At 40.0% G+C, this 15,897-nt stretch overlaps 1 protein-coding gene across 6 annotated transcripts in view; it reads right to left on the bottom strand.

Annotated features, from left to right (window-relative positions):
* Positions 1–15,897, bottom strand: part of DOCK3 (dedicator of cytokinesis 3) — a 336,530-nt gene that overhangs the window by 59,472 nt on the left and 261,161 nt on the right. For 4 of the 6 annotated variants that reach the window (XM_084752557.1, XM_084752558.1, XM_084752559.1 and 1 more), the window contains exons 25-27: positions 12,889–13,016; positions 9,801–9,947; positions 8,259–8,357 (exon numbers count right to left, since the gene is read on the bottom strand). In XM_084752557.1, the coding sequence (XP_084608683.1) occupies positions 8,259–8,357; positions 9,801–9,947; positions 12,889–13,016 (374 nt within the window). The remainder of the gene's footprint in view (positions 1–8,258; positions 8,358–9,800; positions 9,948–12,888; positions 13,017–15,897) is intronic. The other 2 variants (XM_084752560.1, XM_084752561.1) reach the window with 1 other exon arrangement.

Here is a 15,897-nt window from a genome sequence, read left to right as displayed (position 1 = left end):
GAAGAAGTCTATCCAACTGTGGGTGGTGCCACCTCTGGCTGGTTGCTTATGAAAATAAACCGAACAAGTCATGCAAAGTAAGCCATTAGACAGCACTTCTCCAGGGTCTCTGCTTTTGTTCCTGCCTCTAGATTCTTGCCTCTAGTTCCTGCCTTGGCTTCCCTGTAACCTGTAAGCTAAATAAACCCAGTCCTCCCCAAGGTGGTTTTGGTCAGTACTTTACCACAGCAACAAAATCAAACAAGGACAAAAAAGTTTAATAAGGAAAAACTGGATGAATTTTGTTACATTTTACTCTTTTCTATCTACTTTAACACTCAATGATAGAACTACAGCAGCCACAGGAGCCAAGAGCCTAGCACCCATTGGGTTAGGCAGTTTTAGAGCCCCAAGCCCATTCTCTAGAGAACTGCTAATATTGGAACTGCTAGGCAGCTCCTTGTACAAGCCTATGGTCAGCTCTTATCTTTATTTAATTTAATTTAATTCAGAGCTTATCTAGCTATCCACAGGACATCTGTTGAAAAAAAAGTCATATAATTTAACATTCTAGAAACATGATACATTCACGTTAAATGAAACAAATACAGATCTGCCAAAAAGCTTCAAGGAAAATCTGAAGATGAGATATCTATAGGGACTTGTGAAAAGATTTGACAAATTCCTTGGATTCTAGAAGGCCACACACATGCTAGGTTGCTCATATTGCCAGAAAAGACCCAAGACGCTCAATATCCCATCTCTGACTGAACATGAGGTTCTGTACAACAGAACTGCAAAGAGACAGACCTGTAAAATGTTGGCATATTAAAGGTAAGCCCCAGGATATGCACAGAGTCCTGTAGCAAACTACAGATATTTACTGATTTTGAACATTTAAGAACATCTCTAACTGTTACATGATCACCAGTTTAAGTAATTGGAACCCACCTGTGTATACAAACTCTACAGTATAGACTTAAAAAATTAGTTCAGGGAAAAAAAGTCAGTACATAAAAACAAAACAAAACAAAACATTACAACCAGGCGTGGTAGTGCATGCCATTCATTCCAGCACTCGGGAGGCAGAAACAGGTGGATCTCTGAGTCTGAGGCCATTCTGATCTACAAAGTGAGTTGCAGGACAGCCAAGGCTACACAGAGACACCCTGTCTCAAAACAAACAAGCAAACTCCAAACCAAACCAAACATCACTACTAGCAAAAACAAAAAAAAAGCCACAACAAACCCTGACACAGGAGTACTCTGATTTCCAGAGTCGCCACATTAGATAAGGGTCTAGCTTTTTCCAAGATACACGGGAGAGACAGCATGAAGAGAAGAAACATATCTAAGGTCATAGACGTATAAAAGTCAAATAACTTCATTCTGAGGGCATAGAAAACATTTTCAACATAGCAGCAGAAAAAAATTTCAAATTTTAGCAAAAGAGATGCTAGTCCAGATACAGGAGAGACACTTGGAATATCAAACAGACAAGGCCAGGAAAGAATGTTCCCTTGTCATATCATAACTAAACAATGAAATATATAGAACAAAGAAAATCCACTGAGAGGAGAAAAGAGAGAAACATGGAGCCATGTATAAAGGAACACAATTTTCTTGTTTTGTGTGCAGATATCAAATCATTCTAGTACTGTTTGTTGAGGCCTCCCCTTTCTTCAATATATTGCTTTGGCTTCACTATTAGAAATGAATGGTATAAACATAAAGGTTTATTTCTGAACTATTCAGCTCAGATTTGTTGACTTATCTTTTTGCCAACATCAACTGCATTTTCTTAAAGACAGGTTCTTCCCACCCTCCCTCCCCTAGCCCTCTGTTAAGAGCCTTTAGCTTTCGTCAGGATAGCCTGCTAGGCCACCTTGACAAGGGGCAGTGACCAAAACGTGGGCACCAAGTGCAAGTCAGAGGTTCAGCAGCCGTCTCTTCCTCTCCCCCAGTCCATCGGCTTCATCTGAACAGGGGTCTTCGTTCTCTGCATGCACTGCCCATGACTAATGCATCAGTTTGTGCCAGCCTCCCTGCGCCCAGATCCGCAGGCCTTGATGGTTCTCAGTTCCTGCCTCGAAAATATGTCTGTCAGATATACTGGTCCAGAAGGATGAAGATGATGCTCCAATATTATAGAGAGTTTTGGGTGACTGTTTAGGCAGCAAACTGTCTCTGTCATTTTTTTTTTTTTCCACTTTGGAAGCTGCTAACCGGCACTTTCTGTTCATTCAGGTAAATTTATTCACTCTCAAGTCTCTGATGGGGTTGAAGACCAGAGAGTTTAGTTTTAAATTAAGCTTAGTTGTTTAGGGTATATAAGATGTTTTTTAGGTCTAGATAAATGTTTTAAGTTGATAATGATGAGATATGATACATATTGATTTACATTCAGAATTTTAGACTCACCAAGATAGGAAAGATGTTTTCTTCACGGTTGCCAAATACAAATAACCAAAACACTATGAATGTGACTTTTATATACTTCCTGATTGTTTCATGGTTCTTATTGCTGTATGTAGCTTACTATATATATGCATAGTAACATAAATGTATGTAAAAAAAGGAATTAAAAAAAAAAAAAAGACAGGTTCTTACTCTGTGGCCCTGAGCGGCTCAGCCTTAAACTCACAGAGATCTGCCTGCCTCTTCCTCAAGTGCTGGTATTGAACACCTGTATCACCATTCCCCAGCTTGCCAGTGTGATCTTGATTACTTGTTACTTTGTAGTGAGTTCTAAAGCGGGTAAGTGTAATCTTCCAATATTGTACTTTTTAAAAATATTTATTTATTATGTACACAGTGCTCTGCCTGCATGTCAGAAGAGGGCACCAGATCTCATTACAGATGGTTATGAGCCACCATGTGGTTGCAGGGAATTGAACTTAGGACCTCTGGAAGAGCAGTCAGTGCTCCCAACCTCTGAGCCATCTCTCCAGCCCAACAATATCCTTTTCAATTCAACAAAAACTGCATTAGTCTCTGCAAAAATGGAGATGGAATTCTGATAAATCTTACATCAAAACTGAAAATCAATTTGGGAAGTACTCCCACTTTAACAACATAAAAAATTCAAATCTGGGGTTGGGGATTTAGCTCAGTGGTAGAGCGCTTGCCTAGCAAGTGCAAGGCCTTGGGTTCAGTCCTTAGCTCTGAAAAAAAAAAAAGGACAAAATAAAAATTTCAAATCCACGAAGATATGGATTATCTTTCCATTTTTTGAGTTTTAACTTCTTTCCATAATTATTTTATTCATCTTGATATAATACATGTGTGGTGTACATATGTGCACACACAGCCTTCTATTTTTTAAGACAGGGTCTTTGACTGATTCAATAAGATTGGCTATGCAGTGAGCTCAGGGGAATCCTTCTGTCTCTACCTTTTTAGTACCTGGACGACTGGCTTACCCAGATTTAATTAGGTGCTAGGGAATCTAAAATCAGGTGCATGTCCCATGAAAATCTTCACTTATTAGGAAAGTGGGATAGAGGGGAGGACATCCTATTGGGACTCTAGGTGAGAGAAGTATGGGAGAATGGGGAAATAGAAGGATCCAGAGGGTCCTAGAAACCTATAAGAAAAACATTATGATGGGTGGATCTGGGCCCAGGGGTCCTGCTCAAACTATGCATGCAGTAAACATTGAACCCCTACCCAGATCTAGCCAATGTACAGGACATTCTCCACAGCTGAGTGAAGAGTGGGGACTGACTTTCACATGAACTCTGGTGCCCCATATTTGACCATGTTCCCTGGATAGGGAGGCCTGGTGGCACTCAGAGGAAGGATAGCAGGCTACCAAGAAGAGACTTGATACCCTATGAGCATATACAGGGGGAGGAGGTCCCCTCAGTCACAGTCATAGGGGAGGGGAGTAAGGGAAAAATGGGAGGGAGGGAAGAATGGGAGGATACAAGGGATGGGATAACAATTGAGATGTAATATGAATGAATTAATAAAAAAAGAAAAGTTAAAATAACCACACACACACATTCTCTTTCTCTCTCTCTCTCTCTCTCTCTCTCTCTCTCTCTCTCAAATCAGGTCCTCATACTGTGCAACAAGCACTCTGACTGACAACTGAGTCATTTTCTCAGCTCAGATTTTTTTTCCTACTTCAATTTTATTTTAATCACTCTTCCTAAAGCAAAACTAATGAACCAGATAATGTAAACTCTTGTACTTGAAACTCTTGACAAGCTACCATGAAGAAACTACTACCACATTTGCATGCTACTCAGAAAGGCTTCTACAGAGTTTCCAAAATCTAGAAAACAACAGGACAATCTATCTGCAGATAACCCTCAAGAAGAAGAGATAGCCGGGCGTGGTGGCGCACGCCTTTAATCCCAGCACTTGGGAGGCAGAGGCAGGCGGATCGCTGTGAGTTCGAGGCCAGCCTGGTCTACAAAGTGAGTCCAGGATGGCCAAGGCTACACAGAGAAACCCTGTCTCGAAAAACCAAAAAAAAAAAAAAAAAAAAAAAAAAAAAAAAAAAAAAAAGAAGAAGAGATAAACATGTTTTTTGTTTAGATCACAAGTGGAGGATGAGAAAAAGACTTGTGAGAGAGCAGGTGATGTTTATCCCCTTAAAAGTCAAACCACTGTGTGGGGAAGATTGGTTGTTAAGCATCTGAAAAACATCCTTGAACAAATTCTGAGAGGAGGTATAAATGTGAGCCAAAAACAAGAGGCGGGGCCTTTGGAGACTTGGCATAGTTTTGGCTGTTCATTGCTCCACTTCAAGAGGCTCCTAGAGAGAACCACTCAAGGTTTTGGGGCTCTGGGCTCCAGCTGAGGTTCTGGGTTCTGGCTGCTCCAGGTTCCAGCAGAAAAAATTTTGCTGACTATGCCAGGAGAATTGTTCCTCGGAACTGATGTCCTTACAGTTTCATTATTGTATTCTTTAATCTTCTTTTCCTATTGTTTAGGTTAGTTGGGTTGTAAGTGAGGTACTCTTGATTAATAAGTTCACAATAAACTATATTTGTTAAGAAAACTGAGCCAACACCCTCATCTTTGTTTCTCTCCCTGGAACATACCCTCCTTTTTCTCTCATGCACTTGCTGAAGGCTGTTCACAGAGGCATTGAAGATGATGACGCAGAGTTCCTTGTCCTGTTTTAGGTGAGACTCTCAAGACAGGATGTAGACTAGGGTTCTCCTGTTCCCTTTCTGGTCTCTGAATCTGACCCCTTCTTTCTTTGTGGGTTCACAGAGGTATGGACTCTGGGGGTGAGTACTCTTCTTTAGCATCCCATGTCTCTCTTATTTATTCTTTTGTCTTCCAAGGCCCCTTTTGCTTCTTGGTACACTTGGAAGGAAATGAGGCTGCTAGACTGAGTCTGCAAGCCTGGGTCAGGGCTGGGAGTTTGGAAGGGCGGTTAGCACTTCTTCATGGTCCCCTCCCCAAGAATTATCTTATATTCAGTTTTTATATTATTTAGTGTTAGTGAACAGATTATGTTTTGAACATTGATCTTACATTCCAAAGCCTTGCTAAATTTGTTTATTACTATTTTTTATGAAGCAGTGTTGGGGCTTAAATAATAATAATAATGATGATGATGATAATAATAATTTATATTATTATTATCATTATTATTATTATTTCAAGACAGGATTTCTCTGTAGAGCTCCAGTGGCTCTGTTAGACTAAGCTGGCCTCAAATTCTGAGATCCCATGCCTTTGCCTCCTGAGTGCTAGGACTAAAGATGTGACCCATCACCACCCAGCCACTTTTGTTAGAGGTTTGTTGTCATTAGATACCAGTGGAGTTGTTAGTATATAAAGTCACACTATCTGTAGGTAGAAATATTTTTACTTCCTTTAAAATTCACTTTTTTCCTCAAGCCTAGTTATTTGAGGTGAGTTCTTCCACATCAATAATAAATATCAGTGACTAGAGCAGCCATCCTTTTGTTATTAAGTGACACTACCTACAAATTTTCACAGATGTTCTTCAGGTCAAAGATGTTCTTTTTCACTTCTAGTTTGTTGAATTATTTTATTACAAAAAAGGTTAATTTTAAAAGTTTCTTTACTACCACCACTAATGGGTAATCATGTGGGGTTTATTTTTATTTTTATTTTTTGGCCCTTTATACATACTTGAATAATGGGAAGTTACATTGCTTGACTCCTATGTGTTATGCCAATCTGGCATTTTGGTAGAGATAAATTCATTTGATCAATGTATTTTATCCTTGTATTTTGTTTCTGGATTCAGATCATGCACGTGTGTGTGTGCACATGTGTGCATGCAGGACTGGGTATATGTTATTGAGGATTGAATCCAGGGCCTCTCTGCCACTGAATTAGATCTTTATCCCTGATAGTATTTTGCTGAAGACTTTTTTTTTAATTTGGTCTATATTCACAATGGGATAGTTCTGATTTTAACAACGATTTCACAAAATGACCTGGAAAATGTTCTCTTTTGTGAAAGATTCTGGCATTTATTCTTAAAATTTTTGATAGAATTATCCAATTATTTAACATTCCTTGAAATAAACATACTTCTTTAATAAGTTTCCTTATGCATTTTCTTCTTTATCCATTGACACTTGTCAACTTTCAGGAGGTACAGGTAGGAGGACGGCTATTTAAGACTAGCCTGGTGAACACAGTGAGCTCAAGACCAACCAAGCTACCCAGCAAGAGCCCATTCCCTGTAAAAAGTGGGGCTGGGGTATAACTTATTGGTAAAGGTGTTGGTCTGGCAGGCCAAGGCATGAGTTTCAGTGCCAGCACTGCAAAATAAAATAAGCCAGACTAAAACAAATAAAGACAAAGATGTTTTCAGGGGGAAAATGACCTCACAGTATCTGATGGCTTGGACAGTGAGTTGAGTGGAGAGGAGCGGTATACTAAGAAGATGATTCCCTGAGTAAAAAGCCAGATATGAAAACAAAACAAAGTACAAGCACATTAGAAATGAGGTAGTCAATTTCTGGACAAGCAACATGTACAAGAAAGGAAACAAAAAACAAAACAAAACAAACAAACAAAAGAAACAAAAAAAAAAGAAAAGAAAAGAAAAGAAAGGAAACAATCGTATTACAGCTCTTGGCTCATTACCAACGTAAACAAAATTAGCCAATTTAAATAAAATGCATAAAATCTACATGGGAAGAATAGCAGGAAAGGTGGGTATGTGAAAAAAATAATTGAAGAGAAGGCTGCTAATTTTTATTGAGAAGAAGAAAATAGATAACAACATTTAACCATTTTCAGCAGAAGCTTTCTGAAGAAGAGCAAATTAAAATTAGCTGCTCTTGAGAAAGGACTGGGTATTTGCCAAGCTAAAGCAAGGAACCACTGTTTAATATATTATAAACTTTGTGGGTAGTTTCAGTTTTTATAATCTTATAAAAGCATTTCTGCAATGAAGACAAAGCAAACGATGTTAGTCCGACAGACTCAGTATTACACATAGGAAGGAAGCAGCCTAGCACAGGCAAGTCTGTCCTTTCTAGCTCTGCACCTCAGCTTGAGCACTGCTTGCCCTGTATTTGGGTTCTGGGTGTCTTTACCTGTCTTTACAGGTAGTTGGTATGCGATACCAACCTGCAGAGATCTGTCTGTGGAGAGAAGGCAGAGTCAGACACCAGAAGGTGACAGTGAAGGTAATGTAAGTGGACTATGGTGTGGTGGGTCACTGTGACATGCAAGTGACTCAGTTCTGAATAAAAGCAGAACACAGACCCGCGACTTTGATGTTCTTGGCCCAAGGAGGAAGCAGCATGGTCTGCCACAGATACAAACCCTAGCAGTCTTTGAGCAGCTGACGCTATGCTTAGCAAGAGCGGCGCTCTTCTGTTGTCTGGGCTCCAGGCGTATGTCTCTGTACCATCTAGCCCTCAGTCCTTCAAACTCCAAGTGTGGCAGCTCAAGGCAGGAAAGGTACCTTAGCTCCCTACAGGGAGTTGCCAGAACTATATTCAAATAAAGAAACACTGTCAGCAGCACCATTAGTATAGTGATTAAAGCAGTAAAGCCTGGTTGCATAGAATAAAAAAAAAAAAACCTAAGAAAGGGAGCGTGCCGGCTTTCCGACCCAGTGTGCTTCAGGTTACTCTCTCCTAGAGGCAAACGTTCACAAGGCTATGTGAAGGGCACTGCCAGCTTCCAGCTTCTGGAGGTCACATAGTCGGCTGAATCTAATACCCTAGGCAGTGATGGGCACTTGAATACAGCCCTGTGACAGGGAGAAGCCTGTGGGCAGTTGTGGCTGCCTACCTCCTTTCCTGGGTGCTACCTACCTTGAGTTCATCTTTGCTCTGGAAGTTGTCTAAGAGGTGTTGGTAATGGGTGTCACACATCTGACGGAGCAGTGAGAGGAGGCAGGACACATATTCACCCTAGGGACCAATTGAAAAACAAGAACAAGAACAGAACCACTTAGCACAGCCAGTCACAGGGGCTTTGTTCTCCAAATCACAGAGGGTAAGGAGAGAAGGGAGGGTTTGAAATGGCCCCAAATGGTCATGATGAAAGGTGACAACTGTGTTTTTGAAAATGAACTTTTCTTTTTCTAGGAATGCTTTGGAGTTTTAATAAAGCTTCTGTAGCACAAGATTATTGAAAAAAACCTTCACGTATAACATGAAGTACTGCCAAGTAAAATATTATCATTTTCTCTACAGCAAAATTTTGGATAAATAATCTTTCATTGTTGGAGTACAATACTGTAGTCTGTAGCGGTTACTTAGAAAAAGAGCCTCTCCTTCTCTGGACAAAATGTGGATCATCTGCTGGGAGAGGGCAGCCCTTCAACAAGGGTATTCTAGGGAAGGACAGCTGAACTGGGAAAATGGGACATAAGTGAGTAAGGAGTAAAACTTAAAAGTTCTCCACCTGCAATCTCTGGTATCTAATTTGTTGCAGTTTACTTTAGGATCTGTTCTAGAACAAATGAATGGCCTGACTTTCAACCCTGACAGCCTACAAGTGAGTCCCACTTCTGTTCACTCCTAGGGCGCCACACTAAGGAACACCACAGACTTGTGCAATAGGAAAACCCAACCTACTAAGCTTCGTGTTTTTCAACAGGGGTTCTCAATGGAGGAGACACTTTTCCTAGGCCAAATGCTCCAGAATACATGCTCACCCTGGCATGTTAGAGTTTGGCTTCCTCCGAGAGATGATTATTTAAAAGAGAGTTCTATAATCTCTCATCTCCCAAATGAAAGAGTGCACACAAACTGTTTATCATGGTACCATATGAGGGCTGGAAAATCACTCTGGATATGCAAGTGGGGTTGGGTGCCAAAGGTTCTGTCTTTCTATTCCTTCTGAGATGCTTTTCCAGTTTGTTTCTCTCTTAATTGGGTCATATAAAATCATTGTTCAACAACACCTCTAAAATTCTACATTATATTTTTATTGATGTCAAAAATTTAGATACAAATACTATGTGCTAAACCAATTAATCTGTAGACCCAAGAAAATTCAGAGAAAATTGTTCTGGAGGTTTCCTACAGGAGGTGTTGTTCATCTTTAGTCTCTTCCTGCAACTTTTCTGCATCACTGCTTCATTCAACATTTATAAAAAGTGACCTGGCTTAAAGGCATAGACCAACTACAACTATGTTTGGAAAACCATACAAAAAGCATTCCTTGAATCTTCTCTAAAGTAGTCTCCTGGGAGTAGGAAACAAGAGTTTTCCGAGTGGAGAGGGTGACATGCTGACCACCATGCAGGGAGAAAGCGGAGATGAAAATGGTGGGTGGTGAGCTGGGAGTGATGTAAGAAGCCCCAGGTTAGAGAAGAAAGCAAGAACACCTGAGTGTTAGTTACTAACAGTGATCTCTGCTGTGCACTGCGGGCACCGCTGCCCTCTTACCGCCTCCTGAGCATGTGATCTACTCATGATGCTGAGCAGAGTCTGTAAGAGCACATCCAGGAGGCTCTCCACCATCATCTCTACCTCCTCCATGACATCTGCCTCCTGGAGTGAGCCGTGAGAGAGCACACTGTTAGCATTAGGCAGATATGCAGCTAGGAGAACTCACTAAGCCACATTAGGAGGGATCTTTTGACTAGATCTCCAATACTGATCTTGCAGACTCACCAATACAAAGTGTGCAAGGAATCCAGGACAGTGACTTTGGCAGGAGGTGACACGTGTCTGCTCTACCGTCCATGCATGGTGGCTGAGGCCTTGCTTTTACTAATGCCAGCCACAAATTTCAATTGCAGGCAGACATATTAATTTTGATACACAGGACAGAGGTGAATGCCCTGAGCTAAAATTTTTCTTTGATTCTCTAGGTGCTGAAGAGAAAGCATGCCTCTCTGGACACTTTGAGAAATCAAGTCAGAGAAATGGCAGCTTTTGCTTTTCCCCTTCTCCCTCTCTCTCCCCTCACTCCTCCCTCCACACCCTCAACATTTGCAAACCTCCTCTACGGCCATTTTTAGTTGCTTGTCTGTTGCTATTCCCATTCATCTGAAAGACTTTATTCTCAATCCATCTTTCTCTGATAGCTTTATGAAAGTAGAACATGCCTTCTCATTATAGGCTACTTCCAGTTATTAGATCTTCAGAAGAGTTTGTATTACCCTTTTATGGACATCACATATTCATTTCAAATTTTGTAGGGTGGCTTCAATCATCTTTCAAGGAGATTCCCACGATCCCTTCTCCAAAATATATTTAAAATTTTTATTTTCTTAGTGTGTGTGTGTGTGTGTGTGTGTGTGTGTGTGTGTGTGTGTGTGTATGTGTGTGTTTTGGTTTTTCGAGACAGGGTTTCTCTGTGTAGGCTTGGCTGTCCTGGACTCACTCTGTAGACCAGGCTGGCCTTGAACTCACAGTGATCCACCTGCCTCTGCCTCCCAAGTGCTGGGATTAAAGGCGTGGACCACCACGCCTGGCTTGTGTATGTGTGTGGTTTATGTGTGGTGCATATGTATGCAGGTGAACACAGTTGTGTGCACACACATGGGAGTCCAGAAGTCAACACAGATGTCTTCTATTGTTCTCTACATCATCACCATTATTATTATTACTATTATTTATTATTATCATTTGAGACCAAGTCTTCAACTGAACCTGGAGTTAGCCATTTTATCCAGAATGGCTGGCCATCAGGCCTCCTGGATCTTCTTGTTCCTCCGTTCATTGCCTCCCTACAGTGTTGGGGTGACAGACATATGCACCTTTGTGCCAGGTTTTTACATGGGTGCTGGAGATCCAAATTCACACCCTTGTGCCTGCAAAGCAAGCACTTTAAACACTAAGCCACCTCTCCAGCCCTTCAAATTATTTGTACTACTCCTGATCATAATGTTCATCCTCTATCCATCCACCTTATCATCCTTTAACTGTTACTATGGGCCATTCATTATTTGAGAACCTGACTATACTGAGATGAATGAGAGAGAGAGGTTATTTCTGATCTCACAGAGCTTAAATTTCATCTCCTTTTACCAACTCACCAAACATAATTATATTCTGTCCTATTTCACACGAGGATTTGGCTGTTGTGGCTAAATTAATTTTTCCCATCTATCAAAGTGATTATAACATTCTTTTCTTTGATACATGGTTGAGCAGCTGTAGGTAACTAATTATATTCAACTCTCTACTCCCCCAATACAACCAAAGTACATATTTTAGTTTTTTTCACTGGTTTCCATTTTTCCTTTTTAAAAAAAAACAAAACAACTCTTCTTCAGTTTCTTCCCTTCTTTTAGCAATAAGCTACCTCATCCATGACATCTATGACCTTGGACTACTAGATATTATGTGGTTGGTGTGGCTTCTATGAGGCCTGGTAGGAATGAGAGTTGCCAGGTCTTGTCTGGAGCAAAAAACAAAACAAAGCAAAAACAATAAGGTTACTACAACCACTGCATCACTTTCTGAGGAAGTTGTGCCTCTGTCATTAGATGGTACTTTAATTCTAGACACTAGAGATTCCTTTTGCTCAAATGAAGTATGTCTTTGTTTTTTTATTAAATAAACATTTTTATTTTTTACATATATATTTATATTATTATACATACATATCTTATACATACATATATATGTATATACGGCATGTCTTTGTTTTAGGGAGCCTCTTTTGTTCCACCTAATTTATCTAGTTTTGTGTGCTATCACCTGGACCTTATCCTTTATTTTAAATGGACTTAAATTTTATTCCAGGAGCATTAACTTTAAGAAAACTATGTAAGAAAAACCCACGCTTGCTCTTCATTCTCTTTATATCTTTCCTATAGTCTTTCAATTTTCTATAATACACAATTCTTCTACTGAAAGTATATAAAATAAATATTGTGAAAGTAAATTCTACTCTATGCTTTTGCTTTCCTCCTACTCAATTTCTTTCCTTCTACCACATATTTCCTTAAAAGAAAACAGATAAAATAGATTAAACCATCATTAGTTAAAACCTGGTATCTAAAGAATAATTCTACATCCCACAGGCTCAGCACTCTTATAGGCAGCATATAGCTATGCATACATATCCTGACCTCAACTGGTAAGATGTAAGGGTGCCATCAAGCTGCCTGAAAAAGCAAGCTTCCCTGCTAGTCTGGGTCTGCCTCCTGGTATTTGTACTTACAATTCTAAGAAAATTCCCAGGAATCCAAACTTAATCCCTTTGGATAGAAACAGAAGATGAAACATGACTGAGCTTCTTTCTGAATCCATGGGAAGTGATAAACCAGTGTACATTTATAATAGCATAATTATTAATACACCAAAGATGCACTGCATGAGAAACCTGCTTGGCACACACAGACTTTGGGCACTTTCCTTTCACCAACAAAGCCTTCTCTGATGGACAAGTGTACAAAGTGATCGCTGTTGGCCTGCTCCTGACTACAATAACATACGATCAGGGCAGAGGTAAGAGGGAAGTATGTGGGGTCACTACCAGAGAGCTGGTCTTGACGATGGAGAAGATGCTGCCCAGAATCCCTGAGCAGATTAGCAACTCTTTCTGCTGTCTCAGGTGAAGATGAATGTGATGAAGAACCACAGGAAGTAGGATGCGACGGGATTCTAGGATAGAAAACAGAGATGAGGTCGTCCATTGGAGGACAGCTAGCTACTACTACAAGACAGTGGCACTGTGAGACTTAAAGGTGAAGTTAAGCCGGGTGGTGGTGGCGCATGCCTTTAATCCCAGCAATTGGGAAGCAGGGGCAGGTGGGTCTCTGTGAGTTCAAGGCCAGCCTGGTCTACAGTGAGTTCCAGAACAGCCAGGGCTGTGACACAGAGAAATCCTGTCTCAAAAAACCAAACCAAACCAAGCAAAAAAGGAAGTAAAGTTAAGAATAGAGTCATAGGAGAGCTTACCAACTTCCAAAACTCTAAAAGTCTTGTGCCTAGGAATTATAAGTCTTAGGAGGCAGAGGCAGGTGGATTGCTGTGAGTTCGAGGCCAGCCTGGTCTACAAAGAGAGTCCAGGACAGCCAAGGTTACACAGAGAAACCCTGTCTCAAAAACAAAACAAACAAACAAAAAATCCCAAACAACAACAAAAAGGAAATTATAAGTCATCCTATGGCATGGTTTCTCCATCTTTTTTTCTTTATTATTATTTTAGACTCCTACACTAATGACATCTGATAAGTAGAAGTCTGCTTCCAAATGATATCTCTTAGATGATTAAACACCAAATTAAAAGCAGTTTGTAGTGAACAAAAATCCATGTAGATGTCACACTTATCATGAACCAGATTAGTAGGCTTACTAGGAGTTACCAACTGCTGCTGTTCATGCCATGGTTAAGTAGCCTCCCGTTCCTATTCTGGTATGCACTCACCTTGTCAAGCCATCTGGCCTATCTCTTTTCTGTCACTTTTCTGTTAGACTGCTATTGGTATGTTCACAGGAGTGGAACAGGAGTGTAATATTAGCCTGTCATAGCCTTTGATAACTAGGGAGCTTTTATGCCAAACCTACTGAATACATTAAAATATCTTTCCCTTCTTCCTCCTCCTCCTCCTCCTTCTTCATATTACCAGAATAGCATTTCATGAAGAAGAAACCATGTCTGGAACCCCCTAATTCAGACAGGCTGAATTATATTCAAACTCCCTTACTAATTCACTTCAAGTTCTTTTATAAAAAAGTATTTATTTATTATTAAGTATACAGTGTTCTGCCTACATGTATACCTGCAGGCCATCAGATCATATTACAGATGGTTGTGAACCATCATGTGGTTGCTGGGAATTAACTCAGGACCTTTGGAAGAGCAGATGGCACTCTTAACCACTGAGCCAGCTCTCCAGCCCTCATTTCAAGTTCTCAAGCAGACTGACACCTCTTCTCATAGGCTTGATTTTCCCTTTGTGTAAAATGGGGTGTTAATGGCCTCTTCCACTAAGTAAAATGCCACCGTGAACATGTTTCTGGTACCCTAAACTCTTACGTGATAGTGATTGTGCATCCCTGCAGATACTGTCCTAGTTGGCCATAATGATTCAGTTAGATGAAAAATAACACAAACCATGAAAAATATAATTTATTATTTATATAATATAATTTATATATTATTTATATGTAGTTAAGAGTGTCACATGAAAACTGGACAGTGGTGGTGCACACCTTTAATCCCAGCACTCGGGAGGCAGAGGCAGGTGGATTGCTATGAGTTCAAGCCAGCCTGGTCTACAAAGCGAGTCCAGGACAGCCAAGGCTATACAGAGAAATCTTGTCTTGAAACCACTCCCTGCAAGAAAAAGTTCTACATGACCTTCAGAAATAATTTCTTTCATGTTTATATTATGCATATAGGTGTTTTGTCTGCACACTACATACATACAGTGGCTATGGAGGTCAAAAGAGGGCAGTAGATTTGCTAGGACAGTAATTACAGGTGGGTGATGCTGGAAATTGAACCTAGAACATCTGGAGAAGTGGTCAGTTCTCTTAACCATTAAACCGTGTCTATGGCCTCCAGAAAAAAAAATTAGGCCAAAGATAAATTACATGATGTATGAGGGATTTTGACACTGTTTTGTCAAATACTTACAAGCTGTTAAGAAAGAACAGATAGCTGTTCTACAATATTTATACTTTAGAACAAAATACAAACATAGATTTGTAACAACCAGATACTGCTTTCAGACAGAACTGTAGTTTGTTGTTAGAACATGACAAAGACAACTGGTATGTTCAGAGAATAAAGAACTGTTTATATGATGTCAATGGTAAAGAGCTTGTTTTAGGGAAGATGCTATAACTTGAACACTCAATTACAATAAAACGCAAATGAAAATTTGGTGGTGGGTTCTCATAAAATCCAATTACATAGTCCAATATGAGTTTTCTTAAATGATTGTGGAAAGCATTTAAACACATACAAAAATAATAGAAGCAAAAAATGTCAGTCAGAGCACTTGTATATTTCCTTTTCTGTGTTTTCTGAAAGCACTCTTTTTTTTTGACAATACATAAAGTGAGAACTATAAGGACAGAGTCCAGATCACTGATAGCATTTCAGCCTAAAGCAGGAGAGAGCAGTTCATCACCAATAGCTGCTGGAGCAGGGCTGATCTCCTGACAGCGGTGCTAAGCCAGTGAGAACAGCTCCTTAGTATTCCAAGTGCATACAGCACTGAATTAATAACTTGTTCTTATGCTTTGAAGTCAAACTTTAAAAATTAATATGTAAAGTTCTAATTATGAAAATTCAGATAACTTTTGCTGATGCCTCAGATTTATTCCTGTGCTTGGAGGTTTATTCTAGAACAGTGGTATCCTACTTAAGTACTCAGGCTCATATTTGATGCTGTGGAAGGTTGAAATTGATCACAAGAAATATAGTTTCAAGGATAAATCCAAAGGCTCTTTCTGAAAGGTATCCTGGACTCTTGATGGCCTAATGGCTGTCCTGATGGCCTAAAGACTATGAAAGGTTCTCTCTCTCCCC

This window comes from Acomys minous (assembly GCF_964271855.1).
Source record: "Acomys minous genome assembly, chromosome: 13".
In the NCBI taxonomy this organism is placed as follows: domain Eukaryota; kingdom Metazoa; phylum Chordata; class Mammalia; order Rodentia; family Muridae; genus Acomys; species Acomys minous.
The sequence above is the reverse complement of the archived record's forward strand: the minus strand, read 5'-3'. Positions and strand labels throughout refer to the sequence as shown.